The sequence below is a fragment of the Melopsittacus undulatus genome, chromosome 4, assembly GCF_012275295.1.
Source record: "Melopsittacus undulatus isolate bMelUnd1 chromosome 4, bMelUnd1.mat.Z, whole genome shotgun sequence".
Taxonomy (NCBI): Eukaryota; Metazoa; Chordata; class Aves; order Psittaciformes; family Psittaculidae; genus Melopsittacus; species Melopsittacus undulatus.
In genome coordinates, this window is record NC_047530.1 from 8,814,444 (window position 1) to 8,832,645 (window position 18,202).

The window sequence follows — 18,202 nt, forward strand, 5'->3', positions numbered from 1 at the left end:
TTAAAGTTGTGATGAGTGAACCACCAGCAGCTCTAGAGAACTTATCTTCATAAGGGCCACGAAGCAAGAGAGTGAGTACATCATCTTCAAGGCACCCGCTGGTGCCCCCAATTTACCTGCCAAGCAACGAGGAGGTGTGAGGTTCTGGCACATTGAGAGCAAAAAACTTGCAACACTCCTGCCCGTGCTGGAGCTTCCAAGTGGCCTGTCTAATTTCATCCAGGCCTCTTAGAAAAGGGAAAAAGCCCAGAACAAAGTAAGCCTCTACTGAATGCTGTGAATCATCCTATTCAAAACAAAGAAGAGTCAGACTGACAAGCTGTAACAATATAGAGAACTTTTATTTTTTTATCTTTTATCTTCTTTTTTTCTTCTTTTGCTGTGTAAAAATGCATCATGAAGCTCACAGCTTTGTACCAAAGTGAGAAAAGAAACCCATGGTCAATCTGTGCACGTGTTCTACACAGCTTAAACTATTACATGTACAATCATGTGGCTTTATTCCACTTCCATTCTTCAAAGAGACCGTTCAACTATTACAGCAAAATGAAACTTGAGAAGCTGCCAGGTGTTTATAACAGAACATATGTCTACACAGTTTGCTCTTTCACAACTAAGTATTTTACAAACAGTAGCTGAAACCTTTTCCTTATCCTCCCTCACATACTCTGGAACTCTGGACAACTCAGACTGCTTGAATGGCAGTGTCCTACAAGCTGAAAACCAAGATTCATCTGTACATGTGTTTTAATTCAATAGAAGGGGAAAATATTTTCTCAACAACACATTTTGTTTCTGGGAACCTCCAGTTTATTGTGCATTTTCAGTTATTATTTACCCACGTTGTACAGTTTGAAATGCGGACTAAGAACTGCACTACTTCAAACATACTGCACAGCCAAACTCCTGCTATTTTGCAGAAGGCAGCTCATGTGCCAGTACATTAAATTCTGTAATCCACGTGTAAGTGACACAAGGCAAGCAGAAGCTGGGATATTTAATGCATCTTCATACTAACAGATGCAGCAGTTTTCCTTTTGTCCCCTTCCACATACAGAAGCAGCAGCAATATCCCATAGAGTGATTTGCACTGCCAATTGGCTCTAATTTTTCCCCTATCATTTGAAGGAAAAAGGAGAAACAAATATTGACCAATCCTACCATTGTCTTACTCAATACATGTGAGTCTATTAGTATGGGGAAGGTTAAGCTTTGCAGAACATGCGAACTTCAAGTGATCATTTTATGCTACTCACACCCTCCTTTTGGAGCTCAGGCAAGGCCTGGTATGCTATGACACAAGTTCTCAAGCTTCTGAAGAGAATGATGTAACTGGTTTCAGTAGTGCCTGGCCCATTCTTTGTATCATTAAATCATGCAATGCCTCTGAGCACTTTCTGTCTGCTGGGGAGGTTCACAGCTTAATAGACACAATGTCAATCCTGCTAAGAGGGAAATGGTGCCTTGCCCCCCCAAAGGGTCTGCTATATGGAGGCAGCCCTATAGTGAGTCCAGAGCTCCTTATTTAAAACTTGACTAACAAGATAAACACAGGTAACCACAAAATAAACCTTCACTCTACTCACTCTTCCACCCACAACTTTTTACTTGCATAAAAAAACAAACTGAAAACAAAACTACTCCTGAAACAGGCTTCAGAGGTGCAGTACTGCTTTTCAGGCAGAACAATTCAACCAGAGGTGTATCAGCAGTCAAAACCCTAAGTTCCAAGACTGGAGAGGATGCCACTAACGGCTACCAAGCTAGTATATTAGTTTGGCATCTCTCTTCGGCAACTGCCTCCAGAAGTGAACGGCCGATACCAAAAGCTGCCCTGAAGGGGGAAGTCATGTTTGACCAACCTTACAGCCTTCTATGAGGAAGTAACTAGGTGGAGGGATGATGGTAGAGCGGTAGATGTGGTTTTTCTTGATTTCGGTCAGGCATTTGATACTGTCTCCCACAGCATCCTCATAGGTAAGCTAAGGAAGTGTGGGCTTCATGATCAGGTAGTGAGGTGGATCAAGAACTGGTTGAAAGGAAGAAGGCAGAGAGTTGTGGTCAATGGGGCAGAATCTAGCTGGAGGTCTGTGACTAGTGGAGTCCCTCAGGGGTCGGTGCTGGGACCAGTGCTGTTTAATATTTTCATCAACGACCTGGATGAGGGAACTGAGTGTACCCTCAGCAAGTTCGCTGATGACACTAAACTGGGAGGAGGTGGCTGACACACCAGAAGGCTGTGTTGCCATTCAGCGAGACATGGACAGGCTGGAGAGTTGGGCAGGGAGGAACTTGATGGAATTCAACAAGGGCAAGTGTAGAGTCTTGCACCTGAGGAAGAACAACCCTGTGTACCAGTACAGGTTGGGGGTTGACCTGCTGGAAAGGAGTGAAGGGGAAAGGGACCTGGGGATCCTGGTGGATAGGAGGATGACCATGAGCCAGCAATGTGCCCTTGTGGCCAAGAAGGCAAATGGCATCCTAGGATGCATTAGAAAGGGTGTGATTAGTAGGGCAAGAGAGGTTCTCCTCCCCCTCTACTCTGCCTTGGTGAGGCCGCATCTGGAATATTGCATCCATTTCTCACTCATCAGTGTTTACAGATATGTAAAGGGTGGGTGTCAGGATGATGGAGCTAGGCTTTTTTCAGTGATATCCAGTGATAGGACAAGGGGCAATGGGTGTAAACTGGAGCACAGGAGGTTCCATGAGAACATCAGGAAGAACTTCTTTACTGTAAGAGTGACAGAGCACTGGAACAGGTTGCCCAGGGGGGTTGTGGAGTCTCCTACGTTGGAGATATTCAAGGCCTGCCTGGACAAGTTCCTATGTGATGTACTCTAGGTTACCCTGCTCTTGCAGGGAGGTTGGACTAGATGATCTTTTGAGGTCCCTTCCAACACTCGGGATTCTGTGATTCTGTGAAACCTCCCCACAGAACTCCAGAGAAACCTGTGGATTTCCATAGCCATACAACAACTTCACTGCAAATGACATCCTCAGGAGAAAGCAGCACAGCATTTTCCTCTGACCCCCTGGGGCATTTTAAAAATTGTTAATTCAGGAACTAAAATTCTATAAACACTCATGCAGCTCTGCTATTTTCCTGCCTCTTACCCACTTTAAGATGCTTACCATATATCTGAAATTACTTACAAAGCAGCAAAAGGCATCACTGTTAAAGCTGGATTTCACAGGTCCAGACTTTTCAGAAGGACTGTTTTCAAGGCAGATAAAGAAGTATCATAGACTACACGAAAAGGAAGTCTGCTTCTACCAATTAGGAAAGAGAAACCCAACAACCAATCAGGAATGCAAATAAAGTGTAGTAACTGTTTACTGCAACAACTAGTGAGAAAGATCTTCACATGTTCTGAAAACAGATGAAAGAACGTGAAGAATCACAAAAAAGAAGTAACAAAATCTACTCTCACACATTAGTTTTCAGAATGCTTGTCCTCAGGGCACACACCTCCACACCTTCACTTCAAGCACAGTCCATGAAGGACAGCTTCAGATATTCACATTGATTTATGCCACACTTTTACATGCTCCCTTAGGGAGGTTCACAAAACCCCCCAAAACTACTCTTCAGTATCTGTAATTTTGGAAATGGTTTAAGTATTATGCAGTCTTCTGCTCTTAGGTCATGGAAAAAAACCCCAAATACTCTCAAGACTTAAGAGCAATCCAGCCTGCATCAGAAAACACTGACACTGCTCAGATCTACCCAAACCTGTTTCTCCCTTGAACTGCTTCATCCACACACCACTATAATAAAAATAAACCCAAAGCACAAACACACACCCCAAAACCCAAAACCAAACCACCCTTGAAACAGCCTGGGGTCTGAGCCACGTATCTGGGATTTTGCCTGGCCACAAACAGCTAACAAAAACCCCAAACAAATCACTACAAAAGCATTGGAACCTCAGAGACTCCTGTGTCTTTGAAGTAGGATGCTCCTGCACCTCATTCCTATTTTATTCTCGTATCTCAGAATAAAAAAAAAAAAAAATAACAAAGTCAAGCAATTGAAAAGAAATTATACTTGTCCACTACAAAAAAAAAATAGTGTGCTTCAGAGGAGACCCCAAAGTTCCTTGATTTGATGGCAGTGGAACATGCACGGGCTTTCCTCAATCAGTTTCTTGGCCTAAAAAGGCTTCTTCATAGGCAAAGAATGAGGCTATAAAATTTATGTGGTCTGTTTTGGCATAGCAAGCATTGAAGTAGTGGTCAAAAAGTTGCCTAGTAAAAACAGTAAGTTCAATTTGTTTGAAAAGCATCACTTGTGAGCAGCTTAGTTTTAGCACTGGGATGTTTTTAACTTCTGTTACAGTTTAAGGCAACCTTGCTTCTTTTTTATCCTGAGCAGCAAGTTAGGCAAAAGTGAGGACAAAGCTCATTGCTACATTTAGCCTCATTGTTTAAAAGAGCCCTCTGCTAAATTAGTGTCATTATGGGAGAGAGGGTCACAAATGCAAGAAGTACATTTCACTGAACTAACTGGGTAAAGTTTTCCATCCCAAGGGATGCCTGCAGAGGAATCCTAACAAGTAGAAAGAGTCTTCATCTCTGCACTGGCTTTTCCGCATTAGTAGAAACAAGATTTTACCATGTGGTATGCATTTGTTATCCTCAGCTTCTGCTTGAGAACTGTAGACTTTTAAATCCTTTAAAATCCTGCTCCATTCTTTCCACTTGAGGTTTTGTGAACTTGATATAGCCCAAGCCAATTAAGCCAGTTCACAACAGAAACAAAACACAGCCAAGTGGATGCAGTTAGACAGGCAGTGCCTTTGCATTTCTCTGAAGTTTGCTATGCCATGGAGAAATGGAACTGCAAAGTTCAGTCACTAAGATATCAAATAAAATCAGGAATCCAATTATGGTGTTGTATCAAGGTAGCAGTGGTTATGTTGGTATTTAACTAAAACAAAAGCTGACATCACTTACTTCTTTCCTGTACATAAAGACCTACATTTAAAAAGACTAAGACTGCAAACCACATGAACAGAGCCATCGTTCTGGCTGTTTTCCTGCTACTGGCATACCTCTCAAGAAATAAAGTCTTTTCCTCCAAATAAACAAAAGGAGATACAGTATTTTGGGCAGTTTGTCACCGTATATATTATGCCAGTTATAGCAATCTTTACACAAGGAATAAAAAATAAGTTACAATTAACATAAAAAAATACTTATTCCAGTTCTCCATAAAATACCTTTTTTATGAAGTAAAAATGTACACTGGGTATTCAGGTTTCACTGTTATAATCTGTCATACTCTGGTTTGCAGAGTTCTGTTAAAATAACCTAAAAAAATAAAACATCAAACTAGACATTTTTGAGATGCATAAAAGGCTTCAAGCTGATTTTGCAAACATGAGAACCTATTGTAATCTAAGTTCTCAACACCCCTCTGGTCTTTCCAAGGACACTCAGACTATGCTGCTTAAAAAAAAACAAACAAAAGCAAACACAAAAACAAAAAGGAAAAACAAACAACAAAAATCCAAAGCAGACAAGAGGAGGGAATATTCTTATCTGTCAGTGAATTAAAAACTTGCAAGAATCTTCCATTTGGGCCATGTCTTAATCGACCAGCCTTATTTCTACAGAGTGCAATATGACCTGCAGCCTCCGTAACAAGGCATTTGAGCCCCACTCTATTTTTGCATTCCAAATGGGAAAAGAAAGAGGAAAGACTGGAGTAGGAAATGGATGTTATCTGGAATAATTCTGACATATAAAATTACTTCCCAATGTGGGAGGTGAACAACTTCACGAGTCAACTCTGCTGTCATCCTCAGCATGTCTTTCAATGTGTCCTACAGCATCCTAGAAAAGAACCAGAAATCAGTTATAAGTAGTAACCATCAAAAAAAGCTTTGTAAAAGATACTTGAAGTGTCAGAGAAAGTTACATGCTGGATGATACATTTTTTGGCTTAAAGCTTCTAAAAAATTATTTTTTTCCGAAAAAGATAATTGGTGCCAAGCTATTAAATTACATCTATAAAGCATCTCACATACCACATGATTTTAGGCAAATAAAAACCATCTTTTCTGACTATAAAAGTATATCAAATAAACACATCATACCCAAAGCCAGTGCTTAAAGAGAAATTAAGGACTCCACTCTGTTCTTGAGTTCTCCAAACCCTCCTTCCACTGCATGTATTGAAACACATTAACAGAAAGGTAATTTATATTGCCAAGGACTAAAATGGGGATTTTGCCTATCAGTCTATAGGTAACAGCCCTCCTTCCACCCAACCCCCAACCCCTTCATCCAGCCCTTAAGTCTTCATTTTTCTTCCATCTGTGCCAGCATTTACTCAGAAATTTATGCACCACTTAAAGATTGTTAGCAAAACCAATCCCATGCCAAAAAACAAACAGCATCAGCATCCCCAACAATGAAAGGGGGCAATGAGGGATAAAAACTTAAGAGAATAAAAAACTTGTTTCAGGACTAATGTTTATTCAACTTAAAAATAAAATCTTCCTGCAAGAACTTAATTTAAACCTATATTTATCAGAATTTCTTTTAATATTTCAGAATTTTACCCCTTCCATATAATATTTTATTATCAAGTTGTTTTATATTAACCATATCTCAAGTTACTATACTTAGTTGCACTCATCTGTCACAGGTTGAATTGAACCCTATTCACCTGTGTGACTCTAGCTATATGAAGTTAAGCCTATCAAGACTAGAAAAATTTAACTCTTTTTAAGAGAAATAGGATCAAGTCCCATGGCTGTGGTGATGTAAAGTACTTTCTGCTGCCAAATACAAACAGGTTAATTCAACCACATACCTGCTTGGAACTTTTCTTGGAAGTAAAGAAAGCATCACAGTTCTTCCAACGACATTTTAGAGTCTGAAAATTTGGGTTGGTGTGGTCAGTTAGCAAGTGTTGTTTCAGATGGTCCACAACTCCAAAGATTAGCGAGCATCCATGCCACTGGTAGAAAAAAAAAACATCAGAATAAGCCAGGAAAAAAAAATTTTAGCTACTTATTTTCTTCTTGCTGCCTCGCAATATTCTACCAAAAACTGTTCACACACACGCCACCTCTTGTAACTTTTTAATCTTCTTATTTAATTTCCATTCTCTACTTGAATGAATAGTCTCTGTTCCTTTAAATGCACCTTTACAGAGATTCTTCCTGCCTCTAGCCAAGCCTAGATCATCAGCAAGAATGGCAAGAGGAAGACAGGAACTAAACCTTTACAAGATTTAAGCCTACCTGAGACAGAGGGAATTTAATTAAACTTATTTAGCAAAGTAAATCAGCTTTTCTATGTCATTCAGCTGAAGTTTTTGGTTTTAAACAGGTACAGGTCACTATCTTTAAAGTTTCCAGAAAGAAAAATAATTTAAGATGCTACTATCAGTCTGCCCCAAAGCATATACCTATACTAAAACCATGAAAAGTGGAACAAGAGATACATACTTACATTTTAAAAGTATATATATGCATTTAAAAATACTACTGAACTACAATAAAGGTTAAGCTATGCAGGACTGAGTAGTGACCTTCCCCAGAAAGTTAGTCTAAAAACTGTAACAAAAGAAAGCTAAAAACATATCGCTTATTACCCAACAACGATAATTCTGCATCAGATTAAGCCTCACAGCTCTGACACTGCCATCATAGCAACCAGTGTAGATCTGTAAAAGAAACATTTATGGATAAGGAAGCTGGGAATAATAGGGGAAAAAAGTCAAATTTGGAAGGAGGCTTCATTGTAGAGTACATGACATAAACAGCAATAAAATCTCAACATGCAAGGCTTCTAAATTTAAAAAATGGATCTAATCTAATGGAGATTTGCATTCATTGTTTACAAAAACTTACTAATGAATAAGAAATGTTTCCATAACTTCTATTGTTTATAGTGTCATAACAGTTCAGAAATATTTCAAAATCCAGTGTTACAAATAAATGTATTTAATGACTATTTTAAGGAAATTATTTATCCAGAAGTGCTTCTGAAACCTATCCTGCAGGGCAGATGCATGAAGAAATCTGTGCACCTAAACCAATTTCATACCTTTGTTTAGGTTCTGCCAAAGGTTACTAGAGGTTTGACTGTGGGTGAAGTTCTTCTCTAGCATGTATGTGACTCTTTCGAGCAAAAGTCAAATGGGATTGATGCTTGAGAAGAGGGAATATTTTACTGTTTCTAAACTCTACACTGCAATCATAACTATAAACAGAATTAGTTTTAAGACTAGATCAAGCTAGAAGTAATTTTTCCCCAGACAATTATATTACATAGATACAGAGCTGTAACAGCAAACTGATTTTTGCCTGATGTTCTTAAGCTCTTCTTAGTCAGACAGCAGATTGATTTCATTATCTGAAAAAATTATACTGTCCCGTATATGCATGTGGAAATTACAACCTCCCATTTGAGATCAGTGAAAAGAAGGAAGTTACCATGCTCTTATGGATGGTCATACACATAATCATATCTGTGTGGCCTCCATAGACTTGCAGGCGGTCATGTGACTTGAAAAAAACAGAAACAAACTTTCATCACTTGACAGTTAATAATTTTTCACAGACATGCACATGACAATGCTTCTGAGAGCAGTTTTCTGGGTAGCAACTAAACTCCTCTGGTGGATTACAAAGTTTCCAGCCACCATGAAAGTTCACTTTTGCTTACATTGCTTCTTTAACTTTTTTTGTCCAACTAAGCACTTAGTCTTCCAGCAGACAAAATTTACCTTTCCCCACCGCTCTGATTTGTCACTGTCTGAAGATAACCCAGGTTCTAAAAATAATGGTTTAGGTTATAATCTTTAAAATCTATGTATTTTGGTTGGTGAGACAACTATATATTCTGAGGAACGGGAAAGAAAGGGATGGGGCCAAGATCAGCAAGCATAAAGATTACATCTGACTTCAACATAATTAATGCATATTAGGTAAATGGTATCGTAAACATCTATCTTCTTACCTGTAGTTCATAAACACGAACAAATTTATCCAGACATGCCGTCACCATCACTTTTCCAAGAATGTTTACAACCGTTACCGCATGGTTATGGCCTTTATAGATCCGTACTAGCTCTCCAGTCTGCATCAACGAAAAGCAAAAAGCAAATAGGTATTTGCTGCTTTGAGGGTTTTTGTTTGTGGTTTGTTGTTGATTTTTTAACAATTAAAACCATTTTAACCTAGCCTAGATAGGGTAGCTAGCTTCAGTGTTCATTACTCAGAAAATGGAAACACTATTAGACTTTCATTTGTTGTGAAAGTACTTTCAGATTATGATCAAATATGACTTATCCTTTTCTTTGCCCATGTTAGCTCAGAGCCATTCCAGTACAATAGAAATGCATGCCACTATGAAAGCTGTGTACTTTTCTTTCCATCATCAGCCACATGTTCCCACCAGGCCTGCAACTAGTACCATTCTAGCGGTGATACTAACAGTATTTAGCCACAAGGATCAGTGAGCAAATTTAGCTAAATACATAGAAATACACTTCTTTATTATATTTTTCAATTAAAATTTACCTCTGGTAAGTTTCTTAATCTACTTATTGTATAGCTACATGAATGCTTCTGCTAGCACAAGGGAAAGATAGTGCAAATGAGGAAGAGAGAGGCAGGTGAGCGACAAAGCATTCAGGACAGTATAACAGCTTTTGAACCAACTAGTTTGGAACACTGTGTTCAAGTTTTTCCTGTAATAACAAACTCTTCCTCCACCAGGATACCTCACATGTCTTTGCTCTGAACCCTTCCTGCATTATTAGCATTTTTGTAGTAATATTTGCAAGAAAAATATCCCCAGATAAAAAAAGCACTGCATATTGCATTGTAAGACTCAGCAAGTTTATGTATCCTTTTAATGCCTCTTTAGTTAGCTATAATGCCGTCACATTAACAAAGTCTTATGTCTTTATTTTTCCGGAAGCACCACCAGTCAGTCAAAAATTCTGGAAACACTGACTTTATAGTACAGGAATTCACTGCCTTAACAGAAAAAGTCATTCCAGCTTTATAGATGATACTTACATGAATATTGTGGGCATGTACAGACTGATCACTGGAGCCACTGAATACCAGATCATTCACAACCTTACAAAAAAATAAAGTATTATTTCTGTAACAGATACAGAAATGGGCAAGTAAAGCATTAAGATGCTGTTCAGTTTAAAGTTGCACTGCAGTATTTCCTAAATTTGACAAACTTAAAATCAGTGGAGAATACGGAAACAGAATAAAGCACACACTGAGTTCCTTATAAGAGCTAGAAAATGTACTGTGGTATCCTAATGATGATTTGTGGCATTTCAAAACTGACACCAGAAGTTGTTAAAACTTGCAGCCCACCAGGCTAACTCATCCTTCTTACAAGCTAGTCTTAGTGCCAGCTCAGCAGCAGATCAACAACCAAATAAACTGAGCGCAGATTGCTGCTTTGAACATGCACAGTAAAGCCCATTGTTTCCTAGTCATTTTGGATGTGCTGTGTGCTTATACACTGGTCACAAACGAAAGGGCTCCTGAAAAGTACTAATCCAGAAAAGAAGCTTCTTAATAGACCCATCATGGATCAAAAAGGAACCACAGTCTGCTGCCATATAAGCAGGACTAGGATAATTCACAGGGTAAAAAGGCTGTGCCACTGCACTGTAATATCTGTACAGTTTATGGAAGTCATCCCCTATCTGTGACATGATAGCAGTCACAGCAAAGCAATCAGGAAAGCATTTCTGTTCCAGCTTATAATCTCAGAAGCCAGAAACCTGCATATATGTGTTAGTGCTTCTTCTATTATAAGAGAGTACTTCTCTAGAGTTACATTTTTTCCAGTTTCCTCTGATGTTTGCCTTAGGGTACCTGACAACTAGCTTTACCTTTTCCACAACTTTCCTTCTACTGGCAAATTCACACTTCAAGATTCCCTGAATCTTTTAACAACATGAAATAAACATGCTTCCTACAGACACAGCCCCAACACTTTTATAGGAAACGTGAGATACAGCAGGCAGCCAGAGCCAATTTATCTTCCAATTTACTTAGCTTTTACTATCATAATCCTTTATTTCCTACCACAATCTGCTCACTATTAGATAAGGAACTAAAAAAACAGACATAACATTTTAAGCTGTCATTATCAAAAATGTATTTTCAGAGACACTTACCTTCATACAGAGGATAGTCTTGCTGTGACCTTCCAGGGTTCTGAGAAGCAGCCCGTTCCGCGCATCTCGCACACTGATGGTGCAGTCATAGGAGCCCACCACCAACAACTTGCGTGCTCCTTCCTGAGCTGTGGCTAGACAGCTCACTGCTCTAGGGCCATGGCATTCAAAGGTATCAACCTGCTTGTTGTTCTGTTGGGTGAGGAAAAAAATGTTATTTAAGAATTAAAACTTTTCTATGGCATTGACTAGACCCCTGAGTTCTTCCTGTGCTGTACTTGTTAGAGCATCTGATTTCAGTTTAGTAACACACCATTTCAGCAGCAGTAAGGGTTGCAACTGAACAACTAACTTTCCAAATCAAGGAAATAACTTTGATGGTCAAGAAAGCAGGATTCACAAATAATCTGTGTCAGAAAACTGTCACGATACATGACTGGTAGGCCAGGTGGCACCTTAAGGGATAACATGACAACAATACAGCAGTTAAGAGAGAGGCACCTTAAGGGAAGGGGAAATGGGGCAACTTTGTGCACAGACAAAATAAAGGACCAAAAGGGATCAACAGTGACCATTTATACCAAAATAGTTTACTCACAAATACACTTGCTACTCAAGAAAAAGAACAGAAAGAAACACAGAGTGGAGAGAAACAGCATTGCAGGAGACTTTTAACTGCCAATATTTAAAGATACTAACCTTTATGCTGAAAGTAACCACATTGCCATTTGCAAGGCCTGCAAAAAGGATCCGCCATCTACTGTGTAAACAGAGCACTCGATCTTCCAACTTAAACTGCTCCAAGCACTCTTTGGTCTGACAATAAAAAGAAGTATTTAAAGCTTTCTATTAACTGAAAACAATTCAGGGAAAAAAGCCTGAAGTGAATGATAATTTTCACCTACAGCTCATATGGGTTTTAAAGGCTTTTTTCATTTATATTTGCAGAGAAACACTTAAATAAAAATACACATTACACTGTGTGTTAACCAACACAGAGTTTGACTACCTTGATATTGTAACAATTGATAGTGTGGTCGCTTGAGCCAGTGTAGAGTGCAGCATTCTTCCCATTTGTCTGAGTGACCAGGAGGCAGTTCACTTTTGAAGTATGTCCTTCAAAGATGGCCACACACTTCCTGCTCTGAAAAGGAAAGCAGATGGTCTGTAAACATAAAAGGCCATTATACCTCTGAGGATCTGCACCTGACTGAGTAGGGTAGGACAGCTAACAAAAGCAGGACATGTGCAGCAATCTATCTCCCCTTAACTCTTCTCACAAGGAGAAGGGGTTGGGGAGGGGGAGAAGTTTGAAGAGTAGCATAACAAAATTAGGTACTTGAAAAAGCAGCTGCTTCCTTAATTATATAGTAAGGCTTTACAAAAACAGAGTTGCAACCTTGTGACTGCAATCAACATTAACACCCACCATTCAAAACATTCACCACACCAAAACATTCCCACCACCTTACTTACAACCAGATTGTAGGCACAAACAGTTTTGTCTGCTGAACAGGTATACAACAAATTCCCAAAAATCTGAAGAGCATTCACTGCAGCCAGGTGTCCCTCAAAGCTTCCCTCTGTGGGCTCTTCATCTTCACCTGGCTCTGAAGACACTTCTGTAAGGCAGACACATGTACTTTGATGATAGGAATACATGTAAACACACTGCTGCTGTTTGTATTAACAAACAGTAGAACTGTTTAATGGGCTTAGCACCTGTGGGTCTCTGGTGGAGCCTGTAAGTGGCAAAAGGCAATATAAAATGCCAGAAAGACCATTTATATGATATTAAATGCAGAAAGCTCTTTAAAAATAGCAAAAGGATTGTATTATTGTTTGTCCTACCGCTCTACAAAGATTGTGGAATATAAGCGTTTGTGCAGGAGGACACGGGGATGCAGGGGAGTCAAGGCACACAGCAATTCAATGAGACCTAGTGAGTATGCATCACTTCCCACTTCAGTTTTTAGCACTGGTTTTGATTTTCAGGACAAAATTTCCCACTCGAAGCAGTTTCACCAAGACTTAACTCAGAGTCTTGCAAGACACTATATACAAAGTATCACAAGAAAAGGTTAAAAGATATACCTGATGAGTTCTTTGATCCTCTTAGTGATCCTATGGAATTCTGCATCTCAGACATACTGCAACACAGAAATAAAGAGCAGCGAGATTAGACTTTGCATGTTCATTTGCAGACAAAATTTTGGTGCGAATAACACCCCAGAATACAAGACTCTGCACTTAGCAGAAAACAGGCTCTAACAGATAAGCTCAAAACCAAACTTTCCATGGAGGGCAGTGTTGTTCTTATATTACTTAGTAGGTAACAAGACATATTTATTTGTTGGACAAAAAAAGCAGATTAATTTTCCATTTTCCCTCATTTCACTACCAAATTAAGTTACTGATGTTGCCAGACTTTCTGAATAGAAAGTTAAAAAAAAAACAAAAACAAAACCCTAAAGAAAATAAGATAGGCCTCTTGTGACTACTGTATAATGCCTTTACTTTTGAGAGACCTGTGGTAATCTCACCTTCTTTTCCCATCATCCCTATAATTTGTGCCTATCTCACTGGTAGAGGTCACTTCATCATAACCTGAGCAAGACACATGTAGGACTGCTTGATCCATAGAGCCATGTGACTGCATCTTTGAGGGAATGTCTGTTTTCTCATCTCCCGACTCTGATGAACCAACATCAACCACCTCATATTGGGGTGCTGGAAATTCCACAAGTTCCAAAGAAGCATCACTGTCATTCTCATCTTTGTTTCTTGCCATGTGAGCAGTAACTCCATCCTCCTGTTTTGGAGGAGTGGACGTAGTAACTTTATCTCCTTTAGGAACCTTTCCACCCTTGACTTTCCGGACAGGCTTCGAGTCAATTATATCCTGCTCTGTATCACTGTTCTCTGGCACATGGGCTGCCCTCAGAGTTTTCTTCTTCCTTAACTTTCTCCGCCTCCTGTTCCCTTTCTCTGCTGAGACTACAGCAGTCACCATCTGTTGTTCGGATGGTTCTGCTGACAATTTGTGGGGTTTATCTACTGGCATTTCTAGAAGGGCCGAATGCTTTGGAAGAGAAGTGTTACACTGATCCAATAAAAAGCTTCCAGTCACTGTATCATTTGCTTCTCTCTTGCTGAAAACAGACGCTGAATAAGAAGGGTTCTCAGGAAGTCCAGCTTCTCCACTGTCCACAGCAGGCTTGTGTACATCTTGATTAGGTTGTTGGAAACAAGCTGCCAGCTCTGATAGGGATATGGTTGCTGAGATAACTGGATACACTGAAGTTTTCTGGTTGGTCTCTTCTGAGGAAAACAGAAAAGTGTTATATTCAATCTGTACAGCAATAAATATTTATGCAAAATTGTTTCCCTGATTTTTCTGTTTATACTTAATCGTGCATGTTAAGTATGTATTTCTAGATGTTGAAAGCTACATGCACACGCAGATCTGCTATTTCAGTCAGCTATCCAGGCTTTAAAAAAAAAAAAACATACCTGAGGAATAAAACTGTGTACCCAGAAGCAAAGGAACAGGGCACATCATTCAAGTTGCTGGCTAACTATAGAACTTCTGACAAACAACCTTTGGTGAATCCTACGTAGTCAGCTTAAGATGCTACCACCTGTCACTGTGTGCTCCCTTACCAGCTGTTCACCACTGCTGTAGGACTGGTATTAACCAGTGCATACTTAATATGCCTCAGCTGCTCCATGACACTTCTACTTAACCCATTGCATTAGTTATTTCTACCAAGTTACTTGAACCTAACTCAAGGTAGATGAGTCATGCACAACCCACTCTGCAGTGTCATACTTTCTATCCAGGGAATGGCAGCACTGTAGGACAGAATAAGCTTTGTCTGTTTATCTATGGTGGACTAAATGACAGAGCAAACATGCTCTCCTCCTTGTGATTCTAATTTGAAGCCAATATGAACAAATACATCCACCCTCTCAACAGAGAGGCTAAGAGCACAGGCAGCATCTCACAGCTGTGTTTCTGTCCTGGTTTGAGCAGTAGCAGTAATTTTTCTCCTTCTTGGTAGCTGGTGCAGTGCTGTGTTTTGACTTTCGGGCTGAGAATGGTTGCTGATAGCAAGTATGTTTTGAATTACTGCTCAAATGTTTGGTTTTGTCCAAGGCCTTTTTCTGATCTCATGCTCTGCCAGGGAGGAGGGGAGGCCGGGAGGAAGGAGAGACAGGACACCTGACCCAGGCTAGCCAAAGAGGTATTCCACGTCATACCCAGGATGTAACCGAGAGGAACCCAGAAGGGCTGGAGCTCTGGGGGGATGGAGGAGGTATCCGTTGGTGCTCGGTCGGACAGGGTGGGGTGAGTTATGGGTCGGTGGCTGGTGAGGTGTTGTATTCTCTTGTTATTTGCTTTATCATTATTGTTTGTAGTAGTAGTAGCAGGAGCGATTTATGTTATACCTTAGCTATTAAACTGTGCTTATCTCAACCTGTGGGGGCTACATTCTTTGGATTCTCCTTCCTAACTCTCCGGGAGTTGGGGGAGCGACGGGGGGAGTGAGTGAACGAGCTGTGTGGACTTGGGTTTTAAACCACTACAGTTTCCCACCCTAGTATTTCCCCATTGCATTTCCAATAACTACAGAACAGGATATTTCAAGTTCACTGCATTTAGTAGGTGGGACCCCTCAATGTGAATGGGAAGCTGCTGGCCTTTGAAAAACTTCACTGCTTCCGTCTCTTAGAAACCAGAAAATCAAACCTACAGCAATGCTTAGGCAAAGCTGTTCGACAGTTTCAGACATCACAGTACATACTGGATGCTTTGGAATTACGCATCCAACTAGAGACAGCGTAAATGTGAACATCTACCCCCAACACCCTCCCCAGATGGAAAGTTCCAAGATAAAACAAGAACTTGCTGAGGGCGTAACGTATATCATATTTAAAATAAATCATAGAATCATAGAATAGTTAGGGTGGGAAAGGACCTTAAGATCATCTAGTTCCAACCCAATGGAAAGCTGTCTCTCACCCATCCCATAACTGTTACACAGCTACCACACCGTCACACACAGCTGCAATCTGTTAGAAAATCCTTTATATAGAGGATCCTACATTATACATAAAGGTCCTACACAAGTTAATGGGATTCATCCTTGCACAAAAGGCTGCAGGTTTGAGAACCATCTTACATTCTTCTAGGGAAGTAATATTTTTTCTTTCCTTAAAGCTAACTCTCCTAAAACAAAGACAAGCCAAACATACCATCCTTTTGCTCCCCCTCTTCTGCTCGTGAGGCACATGGAGAGCTCTGGAGTACAGAATTCACATTTTCTTCTGAGCCTTCTGGAGACACAGGTTCTTGTTTAACTTGTACTGAGGAGTCAGGAGGAGCAGTGGGTGCGATGCCAGAAGACTGGAATGGTGATGGTACATGAACATGAACAGAAGCTCCAAATGGAGCTACAGAAGACGACAAAGTGTCCAACAGGGGCAGGAAGGTGCCTGTAGGAATTAAGTCAGCTGCCACGTGAGACTTGCTATTTCTTCTTTCACTTGAGACACTGCAGGGAAGTTGCTCTGACAGCTCAGGAGGTTCATATGTTTCTAATGGCAAAAGGAGAGAGGGGGAAAAAAATAAACCAAAAATGTTCATATTCTACAATAAAATTTAGTGGTGTCAGAAGCTCATTTCTTGTGAACACACCAAGAAAGAGAAATATTTGTGAAAAAAGCGCCACTAGATGGCACTACCAAAAATGACAGATAACACAAAGACTTCATTGGAAAGCCTGAGATTTTGTTGCATATTTTAAGTGAGTGAATTCAAATTAAATACAATTTTTACAAGACTTAGAGTTCAAAGAATGCACAAGTTAGAATTCCATTGGTATAGTCTGGTGGTATCTCATACCTTGTAGCCCCTGCAAGACCTGGATTCTCTGGCTTCTCAGTGTACTCATTTCCATGGTTATCTGCAAAACAATTGTGGTTAAAATCAGTCCTACTTAAGGCAGTTTCTCAGGCTGTTAATTCAAAAGTTCAGATGGTCTCAAAAGCCCACTGTTACCTGTTGCTTTAATACAAGGAGCCGTTGAACTTCAACATATGCAGCCTGCAGGGCAGCCCTGGCCTGCAAGAGACTGCTGTCCACACTATGCAAGGACTTGCTTAATTCTTCTTCCCTCAGCGAAATAGCCAACAACTGGTCTACCTGAGAACGTTCTGAAAAGGAAACAAAATGTAGAGTATAACTGTATTTAACAATACATTAAAATACATTACCTATGGTTTTTCAATAAATACTACCACCTCAGCTGTAGAAATCACATAAATTAGGTTAAGTGTCAATAGTCATACAAGAAGCTGAAAAGGAATAACTGCACAGGAAAAGCCACATCTACGTGAAGGAAGAGCAAAGTGCAGTATTCCTCTCTACAGATTCTCAACCTTGACTCGAATAACTATTTCCATCATAGTTTTGCCATCACTGATTTAGTTTAGTTGAACAAAGTCATTCTCATCCACAAAGATCTTTTCTTGAGGTAGACATATACAGGAAGTACAAATACACGCTTTCCATTGATGTCATTGAAAAGACAGAGGCAAACTTAAGCTAAACAAGATCTAAATTGTTCAGTTAACTTAGAAGCTGAGGAAGGGCAGCTTGAGAGAAAAAGAACCCAGTGATGAAAGATCATTCTTGAAGTCCCAGATGACTTCAAGCCACAAGACTCACATTTGCTATCTCTTGAGCACAGTACTCTGTAAAAGATGCTCCTATATTACTTCCTTAAGTCCACTGAAGGCAGAAAGGAGGCACAAAGTGTTCTGTTGGAAATAATGCCTGACAAATTAAGATCGGAAGCTTCAAAGAATATGTTGCAGACTTGACAGCAGTCTACTCCGTGATCTTCAGGAAGAGCCCAAGAAGCACCAAAGTAACATCAAGGAACTACCATATCAACCAAGTCAAAATACTACTAGTGTTTAGTCAGTAGTATTAATAGTGCAACTACTAGTTAT

At 39.9% G+C, this 18,202-nt stretch overlaps 1 protein-coding gene across 1 annotated transcript in view; it reads right to left on the minus strand.

The window, feature by feature from the left end:
- Positions 1-4,061: 4,061 nt before the first annotated feature.
- ZNF106 (zinc finger protein 106) overlaps positions 4,062-18,202 on the minus strand; it is a 37,884-nt gene continuing 23,743 nt past the window's right edge. Inside the window, exons 8-22 of the mRNA XM_031044534.2 lie at positions 17,247-17,401; positions 17,091-17,151; positions 16,442-16,783; positions 13,726-14,503; positions 13,277-13,332; positions 12,659-12,804; positions 12,192-12,326; positions 11,882-11,998; positions 11,183-11,374; positions 10,050-10,112; positions 8,983-9,102; positions 8,457-8,528; positions 7,613-7,684; positions 6,827-6,973; positions 4,062-5,841 (exon numbers count right to left, since the gene is read on the minus strand). Of these exons, the coding sequence (XP_030900394.2) occupies positions 5,785-5,841; positions 6,827-6,973; positions 7,613-7,684; positions 8,457-8,528; positions 8,983-9,102; positions 10,050-10,112; positions 11,183-11,374; positions 11,882-11,998; positions 12,192-12,326; positions 12,659-12,804; positions 13,277-13,332; positions 13,726-14,503; positions 16,442-16,783; positions 17,091-17,151; positions 17,247-17,401 (2,513 nt within the window). The 3' untranslated portion in view covers positions 4,062-5,784. The remainder of the gene's footprint in view (positions 5,842-6,826; positions 6,974-7,612; positions 7,685-8,456; positions 8,529-8,982; positions 9,103-10,049; positions 10,113-11,182; positions 11,375-11,881; positions 11,999-12,191; positions 12,327-12,658; positions 12,805-13,276; positions 13,333-13,725; positions 14,504-16,441; positions 16,784-17,090; positions 17,152-17,246; positions 17,402-18,202) is intronic.